At 35.8% G+C, this 22,543-nt stretch overlaps 1 protein-coding gene across 1 annotated transcript in view; it reads left to right on the forward strand.

Annotated features, from left to right (window-relative positions):
- Positions 1–22,543, forward strand: part of RNF17 (ring finger protein 17) — a gene marked incomplete at both ends in the record, with an annotated part of 108,657 nt that overhangs the window by 56,856 nt on the left and 29,258 nt on the right. Inside the window, 7 exons of the mRNA XM_081126669.1 lie at positions 9,888–10,041; positions 12,930–13,045; positions 13,948–14,068; positions 17,127–17,247; positions 19,811–20,038; positions 20,693–20,843; positions 20,997–21,115. Coding sequence (XP_080982795.1) covers positions 9,888–10,041; positions 12,930–13,045; positions 13,948–14,068; positions 17,127–17,247; positions 19,811–20,038; positions 20,693–20,843; positions 20,997–21,115 — 1,010 coding nt within the window. The remainder of the gene's footprint in view (positions 1–9,887; positions 10,042–12,929; positions 13,046–13,947; positions 14,069–17,126; positions 17,248–19,810; positions 20,039–20,692; positions 20,844–20,996; positions 21,116–22,543) is intronic.

Below are 22,543 nucleotides of genomic sequence, written 5' to 3' on the forward strand. Positions count from 1 at the left end.
ATGTTTTCTTTTAATTCTTTGTATTTCTGTGTGGTGTCAGGTGTTACTTCTCCTCTTTCATTTCTGATTTTATTTATTTGCTCCTCTCTCTTTTTTTCTTGATTAGTTTGGTTAAAGTTTGATAATTCTTCTTTATCTTATCAAAGAACCAGCTATTGGTTTCATTGACTTTGTGTATTATTTTGTTTTAGACTCTCTTGTTTATTTCCACTCTGATCTTTATTATTTCCTTTCTTCTACTTACTTTGGGCTTTGTTTGCTGTTCTTTTTCTAGTTCCTTTACGTGTAAGGTTAGGTTGTTTGAGATTTTTCTCATTTCTTGACATAAGCCTGTAATGTTATGAATTTTCCTGTTAGGACTGCTTTTGCTGTGTCCCAAAGATTTGAGGTGGTTGTATTTTCATTTGTCTCAAGGTATCTTTTGATTTTTTCCCTTGATTTAATTGTGAAACCATTCATTGTTTAGTAACATTATTTAGCCTCCAGTGTTTGTGTGTTTTTCAGTATTTTTCTTGTAGTTGATATCTAGTCTCATACCATTAGGTTGGAGAAGATGCTTGATGTGATTTCAGTCTTCTTAAACTTACTGAGACTTGCTTTGTGTCCTAACGTGTGCTCTAGCCTAGAAAATGTTCTATGTACACTTGAAAAGAATGTATATTTTGCTACTTTGGGGTGAAATGCTCTGAAAATACCAGTTAAATTTATCTGATCTAGTGTGTCATGTAAGGCTGCTATTTCCTTGTTGATTTTCTGTCTGGAAGATCTGTCCATTGATGTCAATGGAATGTTAACATTCTCTACTATCTGTATTACTGTTGATCTCTCACTTTATGTTTGTCAAGATTTTCTATAAATGTTTACAAGGTTTATATCCTCTGTTGAATGGATCTCTTTATCATTATGTAATGTCTTTTTTGTCTCCTATTATAGCCTTCATTTTAAAGTCTGTTTTGTCTCATTTAAGTTTTGCTATCCCAGGTTTGTAGGTGTTTTGTGCGGTTTTTTTTTTTTTTTTCATTTCCATTCACATGAAATACCTTTCTCCATCCCTTTATTTTCAGTCTGTGTGTGTGTGTCTTTCGTTCTCAGGTGGGTCTCTTGTAGAGAGCATATACATAGGTCTTGTTTTCTTACCCATTCAGCTGCCCTGTGTCTTTTGATTGGAACATTTAATTTATTTACATTTATACTGATTATTTATAGGTACGTATTTATTACCATTTCATTCTTTTTTTAAAATTTTATTTTTGTTTAAAATATTACAGATGTCCCTTTTTCTCCCCAATGACCCGTTCCACCCCGTCTCATCCTCCTCCCCAGTCCCTCTCCCCACCATTGTCTGTGTCCTTGGGTTGTGCATTCTTTATAACTATGTTTCTCTTTTTTTCTCTCTCTTCTTAAAAAAGTCCCTTGTAATAGTGATTTAGTGGTAATGCATTCCTTTAGCTTCTTCTTGCCTGGGAAGTTTTTTATTTCTCCTTCCATTTTAAATGATAGCCTTGCTGGGTAGAGTACTCTTGGTTTTATGTCCTTGTTTTTGATCACTTTGAATATTTCAGTTCTGTTTAACTTTTTGAAGACCTGCCAGACTGTTTTCCATGGCAGCTACACCATGTTACATTTCCATTAACAGTGCATACAGGCTCCAGTTTCTCCACATCCTCTCTAACACTTGTGGGTTTTTTTAAAATAATAGCTATTTTAAGGGTGTGAAATGGTATCTCTGTGGATTTGATTTGCATTTCCCTAATGTCTAGTATTGTTGAGCACCTCTTTTCACGTGCTTATTTATTGGCCATCTGTATATTTTCTCTGGAGAAACATCTATTGCAGTTCTTTGACCATATTTTAATTGGATTATTTATTTTGTTGAATTTTAGGAGTTCTTTATACATCATGGATATTAATCCCTTTATCAAATTTATTATTTTTAGATATTTTCTCCCTTTCTGTGGATTGCCTTTGCTGTGTCTTGATAGCTTTATTGATCCACAAACTTTTTTAAGAATTGATTTTTAGAGAGAGAGGAAGGGGGAGAGAGACAGACATTGATTTGTTGTTCCACTTATTCATATATTCATTTCTTGATTCTTGCTTGTGCACTGACCAGGGTTCTAACCCACAACCGTGACATAGAGGATGACAGTCTAACCAACTGAGCTACCTGGCCAGGGTCCACAAACTTTTTCAATTTGATAAAGTCCAGTTTCTCTATTTTTTTCTTTTTGTTGCCTTTGATTTTGGTGTCATATGCAAGAAATCATTGCCAAATCTAACATCATGAAACTTTTCCCATTTTCTTCTAAGAGTTTTATAGTTTTAGCTCTTACATTTAGGTCTTTGATTTGTTTTGAGTTAATTTTTGTATATGGTGTACGGGAAAGGTCCAAAATTCTTTTTTCATGTGATTATCCAATTTTCCCAGCACCATTTGTTGATAAGGCGCCTTTTATCCACTGAATGGTCTTGACACACTTGTGAAAACTCAATTGACCGTATAGGTGAAGGCTTTCTATTTTATTCCATTGGTCTCTCCATCCTGTGCCAATAGCACAGTTTTGATTACTGTAGCTTTGTAGTAGGTTTTGAAATCAGGATGTGTAAGCCCTCTGACTTCATTTTTATTCAAGATTGCTTTGGCAATTTGAGGTTCCTTGAGACTCCATATGACTTTTAGGGTGGGTTTTTTATTCCAGATGATTCTGGGATTTTGATAGAGATTGCATTGAATTGTAGATTGCTTTGTGTGGTGTTGACATCTTAATAATATTATGTCTTCCAATCCATGAACATGGGATATATTTTCATTTATTTTTGTCTTCTTTAATTCCTTTCAGCAGCATTGTGGAATGTACAACAACCGCACAGGTCTTTTGCCTTCTTGGTTACATTTACTCCTTAGTATATACTTTTTCAGTATATTATTCTTTCAATTCTATTGTAAAAGCAATAGTTTTTTTAATTTCCTTTTCAGATTGTACATTGCTGTTGTATAGAAACATAAGTGATTTTCTTATATCTTGATGTTTATCCTACAACTTTGCTGAATTTGTTTATTCAAACACATTTACATGTATTTGTCTTTGTGTGTGTGTTGTGTAATCTTCAGGGTTTTCTACATATAAGATTATGTTATCTTCAGAGAAAAATCATTTTATTTCTTCTTTTCCAATTGGAATGCCTTTTGTTTCAGTTTCTTGCCTAATGGCTCTAGCTAGAAGTTCCAATTTAATGTTGAATATCAGTAAAAAAAAAGCAGGCATCCTTGTCTTGTTCTGTCGTAGAGAAAAAGTATTTGTCTTTCTCCATTGAGTATAATACTATCTTTGGGTTTTTCACATATAGCCTTTATAATGTTGAGGAAATTTTCTTCAGTTCCTAGTTTATTGAATTATTTTTATCATGAAAGGATGTTCAGTTTTGTCAAATACTTTTCTGCATCAATTGAGATGAGTGTGTGGTGTGTTTTTTTAATTTTTTCTTCATTTTGTTAATATGGTATTGTATTTTTTTGTATTGTATTTTGAAGCATCATTGTATTCCAGGAATAAATCCCCTCCCCCCCAAGATTATGATATGTAATCTTTTTAATCTGACTTTGGTTTGTTAGTATTTTGTTGAAGATTTTTGCATCAGTATTCATAAGTGATATTGTCTATATCTTTTCATATAGCGCCTTCATATGGCTTTGGAATCAGGTAATGTTGGACTCTTAAACAAGTTAGAAACAGTTTTTCCTTCCTCTGCAACTTTTTGGAAGAGTTCAAGAAGGAATGTTGTTGATTCTTTGAATTTTTGGTAGATTTTACTAATGAAGCTGTCTGGTATAGGGCTTTTCTTTGTTGGAAGGTTCTTGATTGATTCAATCTCTGTATTGGGTATAAGTCCCCTCAGATTTTCTGTTTCTTCATGATTCAGTCTTGGTAGGTGTGTGTTTATAGTCATAGTAGATTCTTACAATCATTTTATTTCTTAAAATTGGTAGTAATGTGCCCACTTTCTTTGTGATTTTCATAATTTGAGTCTTCTCTTTTTTGTCTTAGTCAATCTTGTTAAAGGTTTGTCAATTTTGTTGATCTTTTCAGAAACCAAAGAAAAGACCTATTGATTTTTTTTTTTTTTCTATTCTGTATTCTCTATTTATGTCAATACTCTTATATTTATTATTCTCTTCCTTATGCTAGTTTTGGGGTTAATTTGCTCTGTTTCCTTAAAATTATAGTTAGATTGTTTGTGGGTTTTTTGTTTTGTTTTGTTTTTTACTGTATGCATTCCAGCTGTAAAATTCCCTCTTAGCACTACTTTTGCTGCATCCCATAAGTTTGGTATGTCATATTTTCATTATTTGTCTCAAGATATTTTCCTATTTCTCTTGTGCTTTCTTCCTTGACTCATTGGTTTTTTAAGAGTATATTATTTAATTTCCACATATTTGTGAAATTTCCAGTTTTCCTTGTTATTTCTAGTTTCCTTCCCTTTTGGTTGGGAAAGATACTTTGTTTTGATTCAGTCTTTTAAATTTTATTAAGACTTGTTTTGTGGCCTAACATATTTTCATGTGGCTGTATGTTACACTCTAGTTTCCTTTCACTTCCACCTGAAGGACTCCCTTTAGGATTTCTTATAAGGCAGGTCTTTTGTTAGTGAACTCCATCACCTTTGTTTATCTGTGAATTGCTTAATTTCTCCCTCATTTTTGAAAGAGTTTTTTTTTTTCTTTCAGCATTGTAAATGTATCTTGCCAATGTCTTCTGTCCTCCCAAGGTTCCTGTTGAGAAATGAGCTGATAATAATATTGCTAGTCCCTTACATATGACAAGCCACTTCTCTCTCTTGCTGTTTTGAAGATTCTCTCTTTGTCTTTGGCTATTGACAGTTTGATTATTATGCACCTCAGTGCACCTTTCTTTCGGTTTATCCTACTTGGGGTTTGTTGAGTGTATTAATTTCCTAGGTCTGCTACAACAAAATACCACAAACTGGATGGTTTCTTTTTATTATGATGATTATTATTCTTTTAATCCTCACTCAAGGATATTTTTCCATTGCTTTTTCAGAGAGAGTGGAAGGAGGGGAGAGAGGGAGCAAGAGAGAAACATCGATGTGAAAGAGACACATCGATTGATTGCCTCCAGCACTCTCCCTGACCAGGGCTGGGGATTGAGCCTGCAACCAAGGTACGTGCCCTTGGCCGGAATTGAACCTGGGACCCTTCAGTCCAAGAGCCGACTCTCTATCCACTGAGCCAAACCAGCTAGGGCCAAACTGTATAATTTAAACAAAATAAAATTATTTTGTCAGAGAATTCTGAAGTCTAGTCTAAGATCAAGGTGTTGGCAATGTTGGTTCCTTCTGAGATCTGAGAGGGAAGATCTGTTCATTGTCTCTACTCTAGATTTTGCTGGCAATCTTTAGCACTCATTGACTTCTGCTGCATCATCCCAATCTCTTTGCCTTCTTCGTATGGCATTCTCTGTGTACTTGTCTGTCTCAGTGTTTTTAAAAGTCATATTGAATTAGGTCCAACATAATATCTTATTTTAACTTGATAACCTCTGTAAAAATCCTGCCTCCAAATAGATGTCTAAGGTCACATTCTGAAGTACTGGGGGGTTAGAGCGCCAACATATTTTGGGGGAGAGGACACAATTCAACTCATAAGTCAAAAAAGTAAGTTTCTTCCCACTTTGAAAATACATTCATCTCATCCCAACATTCCAAAAAGTCTTAATCATTCTAGCATCAACTCAACTGAAAGCCCCAAATCTTCTTATCTAAGTCATGTATAGGTAAAAATTGGCTATCACTTAAACTAAGGCAAAATTTCTTTTTATCTCTGAATCTTAGGCCCGACAAGTCTAAAATCTGACAGAGAAATTTCTATTAGATTCTTATGACTTGAAAATAATTTTCTTTGGCTAGATACTCTGTCCTTTAGTCCCACTGGTGTGGTGCCCCTGTCCCCTAAGCCTTGGCAGCAGCTTCACCCACTGTAATTGAGGAGTTGTCCTCTCTGGAATCCAGGAGGAGGCCCCACCCTGGGAACAGAGGAAGACACAGCCCTGCCTCTCAGGCCTATGCCCTCCGGGCTTGTGGTGGCAGTGGCAGACACATCAGTCTCTGAACCACCTACAGGGTCATTCTTCCTGTTTCTTGAAAGATAACACACATTCATGGCCAATAGCTCTATCAGCTCAGTTTCTGCCTGTAGAATCCCACATGTCCAACAGCCCTTTTTTATTTACTGCTATCTCTGTCCCCTGCAGTTGAAGCTGGCAGTGTTTCTGCTGAGATGGTTGGTTAGATCCACAACTCACACACCTGTAATCTCTTGAGCAAATAGTGTCCAGCCATACCTTTCTTTGGTGTTCTCTCCAGAGCACATTTTCTCATATTTTTCAGTATGGATAGTCTGAGAACTTTCTAAATCTTCAAGTTCTGGTTCCTTTATGTTTAACAATTTCTTCTTCATTTTATCTCTGTCTTCTCACATTTTGTTAGAACAAGCAAGGATAAAGCAGGCTGTACTTCAACACTTTGCTTAAAGGTCTCCTCAGTTAAATATCTAAGTTCTACTTTCCATCCAACAGAACACAATTCAGCCTGTTTCTCTACCACTTTATAACAAGTATTGCCTTTCCTCCTGTTTCCAGTAACATGTTCCTCACTTTTGTCTGAGATCTCACCAGAAGCACTTTTAATGTTCATATTTCCACCAATAGCCTTTTCACGGTAATCTGTACTTTTTCATTCAATCACAACTCTTTTTCCTCTACCCATTACCCAATTCCAAAGCCACTCCCACATTTAGGTATTTGCTACAGCCACATCATACTTTCCAGAACCAAAATCTGTATTCATTTCCTAGGACTGCCATAACAAAATTCTACAAGTTAAGTGGCTTAAGCAACATTAATTTGTTGTCTCACAGTTCTGGATCTAGAAGTGCAAGATCAACTTATCACTAGGGTTGGTTCTTTCTGAGAGCTATGAGAATCTAATCCATTGCTTTCTACTAGAGTATGGTAGTTAGCTGGGAATTTTGGGGGCTCCATGGCTTCTTCACTCCGGTCTCTGTCTTCATCTTCACATGCGATCTCCTGTGTGTTTGTCTCTTTGCCCAAATGTACTCCTATTAATAAGAACACCAATCATATTGGATTAAGGCCTAACACATGACCTTATTTTAATTTGGTTATCTCTGTTTAAGACCATATCTCTAAATAAGGTCATATTCTGAGCTACAGGATAATGACTCCAACATATCGTTTTTGGAGAGACACAATTCAACCCATAAAATTGAGCTTCTTGGATTTGTAGATTCATATATTTTATCAAATTTGGGACATTATTTCTTCAGATAATCTTTCTGCTCCTTTCTCTCTCCCTTCTCTCTCTGGGACTTCCATACTATGTATATTGTGTGTTTAATAGTGTACCACAAGTCCCTTAGTCACTTGTTCACTTAATTGCATTGCCTTTCTCTCCTCCCTGAATGATTTCAATTGCCATCTTCATATTCATTGATTTTTTTCTTGTGTTTGCTCAAATCTGTTCTTGAACCTTCTTGTATATTTTTTATTTCAGTTGTATTTTTTAACTGCATAATTTGTTTTATTCCTTTTTTTTATAGTTTCTGTCTTTTGTTGATATTTTCATTTTCATCCTTTATTGTTTTCCTGGTTTTTTTCTAGTTCTTCGTCTAGGTTTTCCTTTAACTCTTTGAGCATATTTAAGACATTTGTTCTTAAGTCTTTGTCTAGGTAAGTCTACTATCTGGGCTTCCTCAGTGGCAGTTTTTGTCTGTTTTGTGTGCCTTTTGAAAATCAGATTCCTCCAGGTTTACTGGATTTTGTTAAATTGTTGAAGACTCTAGTTGTTGGTTTGTTTTGAGACTTTTCCAAACTTATTTTTTGCAAAGATCATTTCTGTGTATGACCACTGAGATCTCTGTTCAGCAAACATTTTGCAGATAATTTTTTGAATGCCAGAAGGTTGATTGGGTGTTTGCTTGGTTGCTCTAAACCTTTGGCTGTTTTCCAGAGCTGTGACAAAGTTTGTTCAGGTGATTTCTAGATTTTTCAATGTTCTGGGAAGAACGATAGCTTGTAGTTTCCTAGTCTGCTCTCTTGCTGATTGTCATCCTCTGTTGAATTTTCCAGTGTTCACTTTAGATAACCTGTTAATAGAAGAATATGAATAATACATACTTAGAAATAAAAAAGCAAAATGTTTAAAGTAGTGCCCAGCCAGTGTGGCTCAGTTGAGCACTGACCCATGAAGCAGGAAGTCACAGTTTGATTCCCAGTCAGGGCACATGCCTGGATTGTGGGCTCGAGCCCCAATAGGGGGCGTGCAAGAAATAGCCAATCAATGACTCACTCTCATCATTGGTGTTTCTGCCTCTCCCTTCCTCTCTCTGAAATCAGTAAAAACTTTCTTAAAATGTTTAAAGTAATTTAAATGAAATAAGAAAAGAGAGATTCAGAAAATTTCCACTTGCATTGTTGTACTCACAAAATAGAGAAACCTGTAAAAATATTTTGCCAATTGAGATGGATTTTTTAACCTTAAGAATTTATCTTTGGAAAAATAATCAAGGTAAATATCTTTTACCTTGTTTTGTTTTGTTTTAAGAACTATGTTTTAGCTACTGTAGAAAATTTAGGAGCTATCATTTAAGGTAACCAAATAGTTCATTTAATCATAGAAAGCTCTATTTTATTCAATAATGTTGCCATTTCACAAACCCTACTGAAATTATTAATTTAAATATTTTATCAATTCACTTGAAAACCATTAGATGGGATGGTTGATAGGAAACTGGACATGATGCTAAAGTAGCACTACATGAATTACTCTGTGGCCACCAGGGGGAACATAACTGTATAATGGAGGAACTAGAATCATCACCCCAAACCATAGGTGAATCTTGGCACGTTCATAGTGATTCAGTAGCAATATGTCTTTTGATGTAGCAACAATTTTCGTTATGATACACTCTAGCCAAAAAGCATTGGCTTCTATCCATCACACTCAGCTTTTGGGAAATTCAGGGAAGAGACTCAGCTCAGTGAAGGAACAAGTTAAATAACAGCATGAGGACATAACCACATAAATCCAAAAGGTGAGGCATTGTGCAGAAAAAATAGTAGACTCTTCAGTAAGACAGGGTCATTTTAAAAAGAACACTACAATCCAGCCAGTATGGCTTAGTGGTTGAGTATCAACCCATGAACCAGGAGATCACAGCTTGATTCTTGGTCAGGGCACATTCCCAGGTCTTGGGCTCGATCCCCTGTGGGGGGGGTGCAGGAGGCAGCTGATCAATGACTCTAATCATTGTTGTTTCTCTCTCTCTCCCTTCCTCCCTCTGAAATCAATAAAAGCATATTTTGGGGGGGGGGGGGGGGAAGAATACTACACTAGGCTTACCAAGATAATCAGATATAATGTGTAGTCTTCAATTAGATACTGGTTTTGATCAGTTTAAGAAATCTAAATAAGGTCTAGAAGTACTAGTAGGAACACTTGCTGAAATAAAAAAGATGAGAATTGATAAAAATGCAGGTTATCAAATTGTATGTATGATATCTCATTTTTTATAAAAACGAAAGTATGGAAAGTGTCAGAAAATATCCAGAAGTATATACATAAGATATCTGGTGGAATGTGATTAAAATTTTTTATGTCTACACTAATTTTATATGCTTTTGAAGTAAATTATTTCAAATTTAAATTGTATGATATGATTTCTATCTAATTCCAATTCTAACATTTCATAATTTTATGAGCCATGCCTGTAATACATGCCTATAATACGTGCAACATTAAAATTTTAAGTTTCTATGAAACTACAGTGTTTTAATCCCTTTATTTCTTAGATAGAGAGCCTGGATTTTTTATTTCTATTAAAGACAATTGAAGATTTCTATAAAAGTGAAGATGGGGAAAATCTGGAAATCCTCTGTCCAGTTCAAGATCAAGCCTGTGTAGCCAAATTTGAAGATGGAGTTTGGTACCGAGCAAAAGTCATTGGTAGGCAATTTTGCACACTGTTTCTACAGGGAAATGTTATGTTTCAGAACTGATACCATTTGAGTTGGAACAAATTGAATCTTGGGAGTGATATTATTTGATCTTATAATTTTTGTCTGTCATCTGTGTTTAGAAAGCTAGTGATAATGTTGGGAGATGAATCTCTGGCTTCTTAGATATCATTTGATTTGACCATTTTTTTGTTTTCTAATGTCTGCTTTGTTTAAAAAGTTAACTGACTTACACTCCACTCTCTTCCTAAAAAGCAAATACTTTTCATTCTTTCAACCATTTTTTTGGTATTTACTTTCAACCATTTTTCTGTTATTTTTTCTAAATAATATGTACTACTTTGTTGAAACTTTCTTACATGTTATTTATTTTGTTAGATAAGTTTTAGATCTCTTATAGCTCTTTTGTCTCCTCCTTAGCTCCTTAGCCCCCATAGTTGTCTGACAGTATTTAATTAAATTAATATTCTATGTAAATATTTTCATTGGTAAGCCATAAAATATACTTGAATTCTGAGTTAGTAATTTCATCAACTTTTTACTTTTTCTTTTAATTTCTGGCTACATTTTCCTAATACTTCAAAACAATTTTCCACATGATTAGACTTTCAGATAATATTAGTTTTATTTAACTTTTTAACTTTTATTTTTTTAATCCTCACCTGGGGATATTTTTTCCATTGCTTTTTAGAGAGAGTGGGAGGGAGGGAAAATAGGGGAGAGAAAGAGAGAAACATCAATGTGAGAGAGAAACATCACTTGGTTGCCTCCCCCACACGCCCCGACTGGGGCCAGGGATTGAACCTGCAACCCATTTACGTGCACTTGACAGGGAATCAAACCCATGACCCTTTGGGTGTGCTGGCCAATGCGCCAACCACAGAGCCACAATGTCCAGAGCAATTTATTTTTTAACTATGAAAACATTCTTTTGTCTTCTGCTCCAATTAGACTGCTTGTCCTGTAGGCTTACTGCATTTTTCTTATCGTGGGAATTTGTTTCACTTGGTCATAGACTTCATTGTTCTCTGTATGGAATCCCTATTTTCTGGATTCCATGTTCACCTCTTCAGTTCACTCCCTTATCTTGGTGGAACATCTTTTGATTGTTTCCTCAGAGAGAATAAATGGTATGTAAATTTTGAGACCTTCTATGTCTCCTCACTCTCCTCTCATGCATGATTGATAATTTGGGTTAAAAATACTGTTTAAATTCCATCCCTTATCTGTTTATTTTGTTTAAAACAGCATCTTCATTCAGAGACTTGAGGAATGGTAAGGTTCTAATGGTAGTGGTACAGTTGAGAATATCCTTCTAAGTAAAGATGCCAGTGGAAGTGGGGAGAGGTTTCCTGACCTTCTTACCTTATAGAGACAGGTGTCCTCTCAGTCACCTCAGTTACCGTAGGGCTTAAGTTGTTTGAATTGTTATCTTGAGTACCTGTGTTACTCTGTCTGCTTCCACTTCTGTTTAGGAGCAAAGAATGCCTGTACGTTTCCCATATTGAAAGTATATATAGTATCAGCCTTAAATATGAAAATGATGGCAACAAGTTTAGTAGCACTATATACATGTGCTGAGAAAGGCCAAAGTCAACCGTGTATTTTGAGTTTTTATAATAAAGGTCAGTTTGTGTTAGGTCTTTATTCAAACTTCAGTGTGTTTGAATCTTGCAGAGGTTTCTTTGGTATCCTTTAAAACATAGACTAGATTGACATAGATGTCTGTCTCTGCTTGCTTTTTCACAATATCCCCAAAAATAATTTTTTAAAATTTCATAGTTACATATCATTATATGAATGAATCTTTAGTTTGATTATTAAACCTTTTGCCTTGTTTGATCACATATGTTGACAATCATTACTTATTAAGTGCTTGTTTTATGCTTGGTGCTTTGTAAAATGTTTTAAATAGGTGAATCCTCAAAAAAATGGTACAAGATTTGATTCTTTTGATATACCTATTTTACAGATAAAATAATGAGGGTTGGCCCGGCCAGGTGTGGCTCAGGGGTTGAGCATTGACCTATGATCCAGGAGATCGGGGTTCAATTCCCGGTCAGGGCACATGCCCGGGGTTGCTAGCTCAGTCCCCAGTAGGGGGTGTGTAGGAAGCAGCCAATCAATGACTCTCATCATTGATGTTTCTATGTCTCTCTCTCCCTCTCCCTTCCTCTCTCTGGAATCAATAAAAATATATATTAAAAAAAAAAAAAGTTTAAAAAAAAAAGAGGGTTGGAGAGAAAAATTAACTTGCTCAAATCATATGTTGGAGTTTTTAATTAGCTTGCTTAGAGTCACATGGCATTCAGTGACTGAGCTAGGGTTCTAACCCAGTCAGTCTAACTCAAAGCCTAATTCTTAACTTTTAGGCCATAACCCCAAGCACTTGACAGTTATTTTGTTATCCAGATTTTGGTTGTCCTTTCAATATCTTTTTAGCTTCTTATTTGCCAAACCTGAACAACTATGCATTATGGTTGATTTTTTGAAGTTCACATATTAGAAATACTTTTTTACATTTTAAAAAATATTTAGTTTGTGTGTGGAACATAAAAATATTCTAATCTGTCCTGGCCAGGGTGACTCAGTTGGTTAGTGTGTCATCCCATACACCAAGACGTGTCGGGGGTCAAGGCACATACTCAGGTGTTGTGGGTTCAATCCCCGGTTGGGGCACGTATGGGAGGCAACTAATCGATGTTTCTCTCCCTCCACCACCTCTCTCTCTCCCCCTCTCTTCCTTTCTCCCTTCCTCTCTCGAAAATTAACTTTTAAAATGTTCTTTAAGTATTAGTTGACTCTAACTCAGTCTAAATTTTGCTAGATTTTTTTCTCTTTTCAAATTTGTGATTTCTAATTTCATAATTTTTGAAGGATTGCCTGGACATCGTGAAGTTGAAGTTAAATATGTGGACTTTGGCAATACTGCAAAAGTAACACTTAAAGAAATGCGTAAAATAAAGGATGAATTTCTGAATCCCCCAGAGAAGGTAACCTACTCATTGTGAATCATAGGGTTAGAATATTAGCACGTATATGAAAGTATGTTTCGAAGTCATTTCACAATAGAAATGTTCTTGTAACATTTTTATCTATAAATAATTTCTGTTACATGGACTGTAGAGTTGCTGTATTGATATTTAAGAAATAATAATGTGTATCTTATCAGATAGGCATTCATTATAAACACATGTGTGTGTATATATATATTTGTGTCTTTATAAGAACTTTCTAGTGTGCAGGTTTTAATGTTATTTTGAAATATCTATATAATGTGGTAAGTTTATGACAGATTTGTGTAAAAAAGCTCATTATAGAAGTACTTTTACTATGATCCCATTTATGTTTAAGTGTATATAACATGTGCAAGAGAAAGAGAGATGTCTATAAGAATGGGGGAGAAAAACTATCCTCCTGGAATCCTCTGAATTGCTATTGAGCAATATTTTTCATTTTAAAAATGGGTAGAAAGTTATAGGAAAAGCTTGAAAATATAGATAAGCAAAATGAGGAGAATCACTCAGAAATATTCAATATTTTTGAAATACTTGTAAGATGCATCATCTCTGTTTTTAACAATTATGGGATTAGAATACATATAGTACTATAACCTGTTTTTGTCATTAACAATGTAGCATAAGGATCTGTAATTCTTTTAATGCATGGTTGTTGTTCTAGTATCTGAGTGTTCAGTAATTCATTCAACCAAATACCCTGTTGATTCCAATTATTTGCATATATAAAGTACTATTATAGACATCTTGCACATTCATTTTCTGAATATGTATTAAATTCAAACACAAAGTTTAGCTTAAACACACATAAAACTTTAATTCTAAAATAACTAGAAATTAAGTTTACTTTCTTAATGGTGCAATTTTGTTTGACACAGGCAATTAAATGTAAGCTGGCCTATATTGAACCATGTAAAGGGACGTTGCAGTGGTCCAGAAAAGCTAAAGAAAAATTTGAAGAAAAAACTCAAGATAAATTTATGACATGTTCAGTCATTAGTAAGCTATTTTTACTTTTTGCTCTGTGGTCATACATAATTTTAAATAAGAATAACATTCACCAGATCTTGTAATAAATTCAGTGTGTCATCAATAAGAGGAGTGAAGATAACTTTTATTGAAATTGAGTCAAATGGAATAATGTCTTCTATAGGCCTAGAGTCGTAAATCAGCACTTGAGGCAAAAATTACTATTAAAGATCAAGTCATCCTTAACGTGGCCTCTTGAAAGCCCGAAAGCTAGGAATTAGCTTCTCTTATTCCTGTTCACATTTTTGCTAGGATTCAGTCCCTAATTTTGCAATGATGGATGTCAGTGTTTAATTTGCAGGAAAGTGAGGGGAGGTTATTTACATAACTGGTAAATAGTTTTTGTTTTTCATTTCATTTGACTTAAGTGAATTGAACAGTAGGCTCTCAGCATATTTTGAAATAAGTTCTTTTTGGAATAGTTTGGGTCCAAGACATAGGCTGATATTAGCCAGCAAATTTGTAACCCAACAAGTTGTGAAAATCAAAACTTTAGTGGCAAAACCTGATCTGAATCGACAGGAGGAGATATATGGTCTCTGTCTCCTTTACAGTGAAAAGTCACACAGTCAGTCCTCAACATCGTCAATAGGTTTTGAGATATTAAGCAAAACAACATATAACTAAACCATTTTTACCATAGGCTAATTGATATAAACGAGTTTAGTTCTTACAGCATCTCATTAATGACATTATTTGATATATTCCACTTCAGGATAGTAATGCTCATTTGTGGGATGCTGCCTCAGAATCTGCTGGGGGAATTATAAAATATGCAACTTTTCTCAATTTGAAGAATTCTGAAACACTTCTGGTTCCAAGGGACTTGGATAAGGGAGATTGGGAATCTGTTAATTATCTGAGGCTTTGAAATGTAAAGCTATGACTAACATTGGCTTTGTTGGTTTTAATGAATATTAGTGCAAAATACACACGATCACGTTTGCTTAAGGTTGATTTACGGGACTTTTAAGGATAATTTTTACTATATCCATTTTTTCACTTTTATCATACTACCTACCGTTTGTCAGATTATTAGCTTGTTTTACAATGAGGAAACTGAAGCTTAGAGATCAAGTGTTCAAGGTCACATAACCTAGAAATGATGACATGTGATCTTTTATTCACTTTTATATAAGAAATTTTTCTGAAGAAATAGTTCTGTTAAAGAGGAATATGATTATAGAAATTGCATCCTTAGTCCATAGAATTTTTATATCTGGCTTCTCTGATTTGAGCAGTGAATTAAGGGCCTCTTAGTCCTTGAGTAACTTCCATTGATTTTGAGCTGACTTTAACCTAGATAATTATACTTCCCAACTTTCCTTTTTATATTTATTCTGTTGATTTTTGAGCTCCTCACATGAATATCCCCTCCTGTGGGCAGCCCATCAAGACCTGATTCCCTGGGGCTTTTTTCTTGACTCCCTTTTTTCTTTCTTTCTTTCTTTCTTTTTTTTTTTTTTTTTTAAATATATCTTTATTGATTTCGGAGAGAAGAAAGGAGGGAGAGAGAGAGATAGAAACATCAGTGATGAGAGAATCATCTATCAGCTGCCTCCTGCACGCCCCCAACTAGGGATCGAGCCCACAACCCGGGCATGTGCCCTGACCGGGAATCGAACCCCGATCTCCTGGATCCTAGGTCGATGCTCAACAGCTGAGCCATGCCCTGCTGGGCTTTTCTTTCTTTCTTAATTATTTGTTATACCAACAGCATCCAAACACTAGTCGTACCATAGCTACTAACCTAGTTCATTTGGTTTAAGGAATGCCAAATGGCTCTGCTCAACCTAAAATAGCTTTCCTCACTAACCCGCACAATGATGAGGTTGAGAGTTCAAGACATTTATAATAAAGTGGAACTACCACAGATGAGAATGAAAGCCACCCATTAATATGCATTGTTACCTTCTAAAGCAAGCGACATTTAAATTTTAAGTTGGAGTAGAGCAGGGAGGTGGTGAAGGTACAGAACACAGGGAAAGTTAGCCTTATTGAAATAAAGAACTTGATGCATGGGAAATAGGAAATCAGAGAACTAAAGGAAACATAAGAGAAAGTAAGGAGATCACAGTTTATTGAGGCTCTCAGCCTTTTGTTTCTAGATAATCTGTCTGGTTTATTGAAAAGTGGGAATGATTTTCAAGTTCTTGAAAAAGGTTTCCTAATATGCATCTTATGACTAGGTGATATAGGATGTTATGCTAGTAAAAGTTTATCTTTTTATTTGGAATCATTACTCTGACTAGCAGGTACCAACTACTAATGTATGGAAGGTGTAGGCATAAACTGATCTCTGTGCATAGAAGTATGTGTTGCCTAAAGAAATCCCTCTGTCATTTATTCAGATACTCATTGAGCAGATTCTCTGTGCTATGTACCATAAATAAGTAAATAGGCACATGAGATGTAAACTTTACCCTCAGCTAACTCCTAGTTTAGTTTAAGAAATAGATCTAATAAACAACCAATTTGTTTTCTAAAAGAAATTTAGATAGTTTGTCCTGAAATCCAGTTGATTAAGGGATGGGAAAAATTCTACTTGACTAAGGGTTCTAGATTGAGTTTTTGTTGTTTTAAACTTTCTACCATTTTTATAAAAACTGTAATCCTTTTCAAATAATCACTGACCTGAATTAATTTTTATTCATTTTTTTTGTCCTCTGGAACTTGGTTGAATCTGATTCAAAAAATAAAAACACACAAAAAACAATTTTTCAATGGATATATGTCAATTTATATTTTTCTGAATCTAAAAGCTTTAAGCTGATTTTGGTTCATTATAGAACACCACACAATAATCTAAAATGAACATTTTATTAATTTGTATATGCTCTAGATAACATTGGCAATTGTTTTATGTCTGCAAAATGCTTTTACCCCTAGAGAGAAACTTTGACATTATTCAGCAAGAAGCTTCATGTACACAAAATGAAAAAAATTGTCTCCAGTTATTTTAATTGCTTCATTTAGTGTATTTTGCAACATATTTATTTCTTTCCCAAAACTAGTCTTGGTTTTACAGGAATCCTGGAAGATAATGTGCTCTTGGTTGAGCTTTTCGATTCTCTTGGTGCTCCTGGAATGATTCCTACTAGTATTAATGACGAGCTAATCAAAGAGGGCCTAGCATCTTATGAAGTAGGGTAAGCAGACCTGTAAACTTTTGTTTTTGGTTCATATGTAACGCTTTATTCACAAAAAGGGAAACTGGCATGTCATTTCCCCTTTGGATATCTACTTGGACCATAGATGGGAGTTTTTCCCTGTTGATGGGTTGGGAACAACAGTTGAAATTATTCGTCTAATGGGGACTAGAGTGACTTTTCCCTCCATCCCTAAGGAACCCTGAAACCACAAGAATTGGCTTCTAGAGATTGAAGGTTCATGTTAGAAAAGGATACTAGCACCTTATTTCTAGATGGAGTGTCTACTGAGGCAGCCTCTTGTACTTGTTTGAGAAGAGAATTAGGAAGAGAAATGGCAGGATACAGAGGAAGTGTACTGGGAGAGGACCCCGCATTCTCATTTGAAGAAATGTGAATTTTTCCTGGGTTCAAGTGGATACTTTGAAAGAGAACCAGGCTTGAGCCATACCCAGGACAGGACACTGGGTGAAATGACCCCAGAAGCGGAAGGCTAGAGTGGTGATGCAGAAGAGGTTGGGAGGATTTGGAGTAAAGACAAAGCAACTCTTCCACAATAGGGGCTTGTGCAGTAGGGTGGCCCTTAATGGATCTTCTGAAGAACTCCCACATATATTCCTTAAGAAAGGCAATATTTGATAATACCCACTCATAATGTATGTCTGTCAGGGTAAGCCAGAGAAGCAGTGACACCCAGCAGAGGCCTGCAATCACATGCTCAATGTGTTGTCTTGCTTCCCTTCCCCACCCTAACACTAGAAGAGCTAATAGCAGAAGAGAGACGGCCTTTCCTTTTTCCAGTATAGATCCTAAGTGAGGAAGGGAAAGAGGTGAGAGGAAACACTTAAATATATTAGAGTGAGTTTTGTTATGTCAAAGTTATTGAGATATAACATACACAATAAAAATTCACCCTTTTTTAAGGTGCACAGTTAGGGATTTTGAGAAATATTCATGTATAATTTAAATATCTTACAATTTCATATATCAGTTATACCTCAGTAAAGCTGAAATTTTAAAAAAATTGTCCATCTGGTCATAAAGTATGGTTAACACAGAAGAAGATAACATTTATGTCGAACTGGGAACATGCCCTCAGTTACTCATCAGTATTAATATTGTTACGTGGACATGTAAGTCAGATAATCAAATTACTTCATTACTACTTTTGTAGCCAAAAGTTAGAGGTACTTTCTTGGCCATAGAACCTTGTATTTCTTTGAGTTATGGTGTTGGCTAGTGCTCAAAGTTCATGTCAGATAAGGACTGAAAACTGTCCATTAGATTTAGCAGCAAAAATCAGTCATCTTGGTTAGCTAAATCTCAGACTTACGGTGAAAGAAATCGTTTTTCTTTTATAGAGATAGAAAATGACATCTAATTATCTGTGATTAGAGTCTGAACTAATCTGATTTATTAAACATCCGAAACTCTTTATTTAGTAATTTTGCTCCTTAACATCCTTTAATAGCAGTTGTTTTCCACTTGTTTTTGTTTTGTTTTTATCCTCACCTGAGGATATTTTTTTCCTTTTCTATTCAGAGAGAGTGGGGGGGGGGGGGGACGGGACACATTGATGTGAAAGAGGCACATCGATTGGTTGCCTCTGGCACATGCCCCAACCCCTGGGGCCAGGGATTGAGCCTGCAACTGAGGTCTGTGCCCTTGGTTGGAATTGAACCCTGGGACCCTTCAGTTCGTGGGCCTATGCTCTAACCACTGAGCAAAACCAGCTAGGGCTCCACTTGTATTTTTATTGGCAAACATTGATACTTTTTAGTCAAGAAATATTCAAGTTATCAAAAAAACTGAAAATTCGTTATGAGTACAAAATATCAATGGGAAATGGTGAAATTATGAGCAAAGTTGGTACTTTTTTTAAATCCTCACCTGAGGACATGCTTTTATTGGTTTTAGAGAAAGAGGATGGGGGTTAGAGAGAGACAGACAGACATCAGTGTGGGAGAGAAACATTGGTTGGCATGCCCCAACTGGGAATCGAACCCACAATCTGAGTATGTGCACTTACGGGGAATCGAACCCATGACCTTTCGGTGTATGGGAAGACTCTCCAACTAACTGAGCCACACCAGCCAGGGCCAAAGTTGGCTTTTTTTTCCCTTTTTTTTTTTTTTTTTAAGAGAGAGAGGAGAGTAAAACATTGATTAGCTGTCTCCATGTGCACCTCAACTGAGAGAGAAACACTGATCGACTTCCTCCCACACTCCAATCAAGGACTGAACCCCAAACCCAGGCATGTGCCCTGATGGGGAATCGAACTGACAACCCCCCGGTGTACAGGATGGTGCCAACCAACTGAGCCACACCAGCCAGGGCAAAATTAAACTGTGTTTTAAGATAGAAAGTTTGGCTTTTAGGTTTTTCTTTTTGTGTTTACTTTGGTGGTAGTTAACTCTTTTTTTAAAAAGACTAAAATTGCTCTTTACATCAAAACTGGGAAGCAGTGAGTCACAGCTACAACTCATTCATCTCTACATCTAAGCAAATGCAAACAAATATTTTGCAAACTACTTTTTTTGCTAATGGTTTTGTTATTTTTCAGATACACCATCAAAGATAATTCCAAAAAACATACTGAAGTGTGGGATCCCTCTCCAGAAGAAATTATTTCAAATGAAGTAAACAATTTAAATTCTGTGTCTGCAAAATCTCTACCAAATGAGAATCTTCAGTCACTTTACAATAAGGAACTGCCTGTACATATCTGTAATGTAATATCTCCTGAGAAGATTTATGTTCAGTGGTTATTAACAGAAAACTTACTTAATAGGTATATGACATAAGGAAAACATATATTGCAGTTCTATTTTTTCTATACTTTGTTTCAAAGATCTAAAAGTTATAAATGTAGAATTTTTAAAGTAGCAAAATTACTTCAGCTAAATAGTCTTTTTACTAGTTAAAAGTATACAGTTAGTATCTTTACTATATTAGAATTTATTCATTCCGCAAATGCTTATTGAGCACCTATTCATTTGACAGCCAATGTTCTAAGTGTTGGGGTACAGCGGTAAAGACACAGACAAGTCTTTGCTGTTATGGAGCTTAAATTCTAGTAGAGGAAGAGACAGCGAACAAATAAAATATTTAGCAGATAAAGATAGTAGAGAAAAATAAAGCAGTTGCGGAGGAAGACAATTTTAGGATGATCAAGGAAGACCTCATAGAGACAGTGACATTTGAAATGGATCCTGAAGGAAGAGAAGGGAATAAGCCATGAGGATATCTGGGGCAAGTTCATCTCAGGCAGAAAAAAGAGCTAGTTCAAAACCCTACAGTGGAAATAGGCTAGTAATCAAGGAAGAATGAGGTATTCAGTTGGGCTGGAGTAGAATGAGTAAGGGTGGACAGTAGAAGACGTGGTCAGAGAATTGTATGTTATAAGAAAAGGTTTAGAAAGTTAAAATATTTTTTCTTTATGTAGTTTAGAAGAAAAGATGGTAGCTGCTTACGAAAACTCAAAATGGGAACCTATTAAATGGGAAAATGATATGCACTGTGCTGTTAAGATTCCAGATAACAATCAGTGGCGAAGAGGCCAGATCATCAAAATGGTTACAGACACATTGGTAGAGGTAAATGCAGAGTTAAAAATATAGTCATGAAAGTGAATGCATTTTGTATTTTTATCCTGGATTTACTGAATCCAATTTTTATTAAGCTTTTCGTTTGCAAAAATATTTTTGATGTATTGTCTTTCCATAGACTTAAAGTTATTGTTTTCATAGGTCTTGCTGTATGACGTGGGTGTTGAACTAGTAGTGAATATTAACTGTTTAAGAGAACTTCAAGAAAACCTAAAGACAATGGGAAGATTATGTTTGGAATGCTCTCTTGTTGATATAAGGTAGTTTTTAGCTGAGTAAATTTTCTCATTATTGAATGTGATTTTAAATATTTTTCTTTTGGGATGGGTTCTTGTCAGTTTTAATTTTGCTAACATTCTGGAATTTTCATAACATCTAGTTAATTTTAAGGTTTAAAAGAAGAGGGAAAGATAAAAATATGGAGAACATATTTTTGTGGTATGAAGGAAATAGAGATAGGTAAGTATGACAGGTATCTCCATAGAATTCAAAGTGTTAAATACAAAAAAAACTTGAGGAACAAAGGCATATAGAAATAAAATATATTTCATAGGCATAGGATTGTATGGAAAGCTAAAAATATGTAAATTACCAAAAAGAGTGAATTAGAGAGGATTCTGGGAAAATGGCAGGTGTAGTTTTTGAGTCTACTAGAATCCTACCATAAACACAAAGCAACTTTGATAACAAAACTAAAAACTGCAGTCAACACCTACAACAAAAGTGGGCAACAAGGCTTCTCCTATGAGTCCCCAAATACAAGCAGTGCAGCACACAGAAACCAACCTGTATGATGTCAGCAGTTGTGTGGGAGCATGTGGAGGGAGAGCTGACTGGGCTGCTATCAGCTCTGAGAAAAGGAATTGGCAACAGCATTTCACTGGTGCAGGCAGGCCAGTATGAGAACAGGAACCCAAACAGAGAAGGGAGTAATGCAGGAGACTTCATAGTTGAACACAAGAGCCCTGCAATGTTCTAGTCCTGTGGTGCTGGAGTTTTCTTAGTTGTCTAAGCTCTCAACCATCTCAGCTCCCTTCCATGACCCTACACTTGAGGAGAGACTGCTGGGAAAAGAGCCTGATTTGAGCAAGACAGAAATGGGGCAAAGAAGAGATACAGATAGATAAAAGCATGGGAAAGGAGTAGAATATCAAGTATGAGGCCCATTTTCTGTCACCTTGGGAAAACACAAGAGAGCCATGAAGCTAGAAAAGCATGTGAACCACCCCTTTCTCCTAAGCATAGGAGAGTTTATTTTACTTAAAACATGAGCAAAAGCAAGGGTTACAGTTGAATTCCATGCAAATTATTATGAGGGGGGAAAAATGAGCCAAGTCCTGGCCCATGTGGCTCAGTGGTTAGAGCAGCCCACTCACCAAAGGGTTGCAGATTCGATTGCCAGTCAAGGGCATGCACCTGGATTACAGGCTCTGTCCCCAGCCCTGGTTGGGGCACGTGCAGGAGGCAACCAATTCTTGTGTCTCTTTCACATCAATGTTTCTCTCTCTCTCCCTCTCTCTCCCTCTCTCTTCCTCCCTCTTCCTCCCTCTCTCCCCCCCTCCCTCCCCCTCCCTCCCCCTTCCTCCCCCTCTCTCCCTCTCCCTCTCCCTCTCTCCTTTCCACTCTCTAAAAATTAGTGGAAAAAATATCCCCGGGTGAGGATTAACCAAAAATAAATAAATAAATAA

Source organism: Miniopterus schreibersii (genome assembly GCF_964146895.1).
Source record: "Miniopterus schreibersii genome assembly, chromosome: 2".
NCBI lineage: Eukaryota > Metazoa > Chordata > Mammalia > Chiroptera > Miniopteridae > Miniopterus > Miniopterus schreibersii.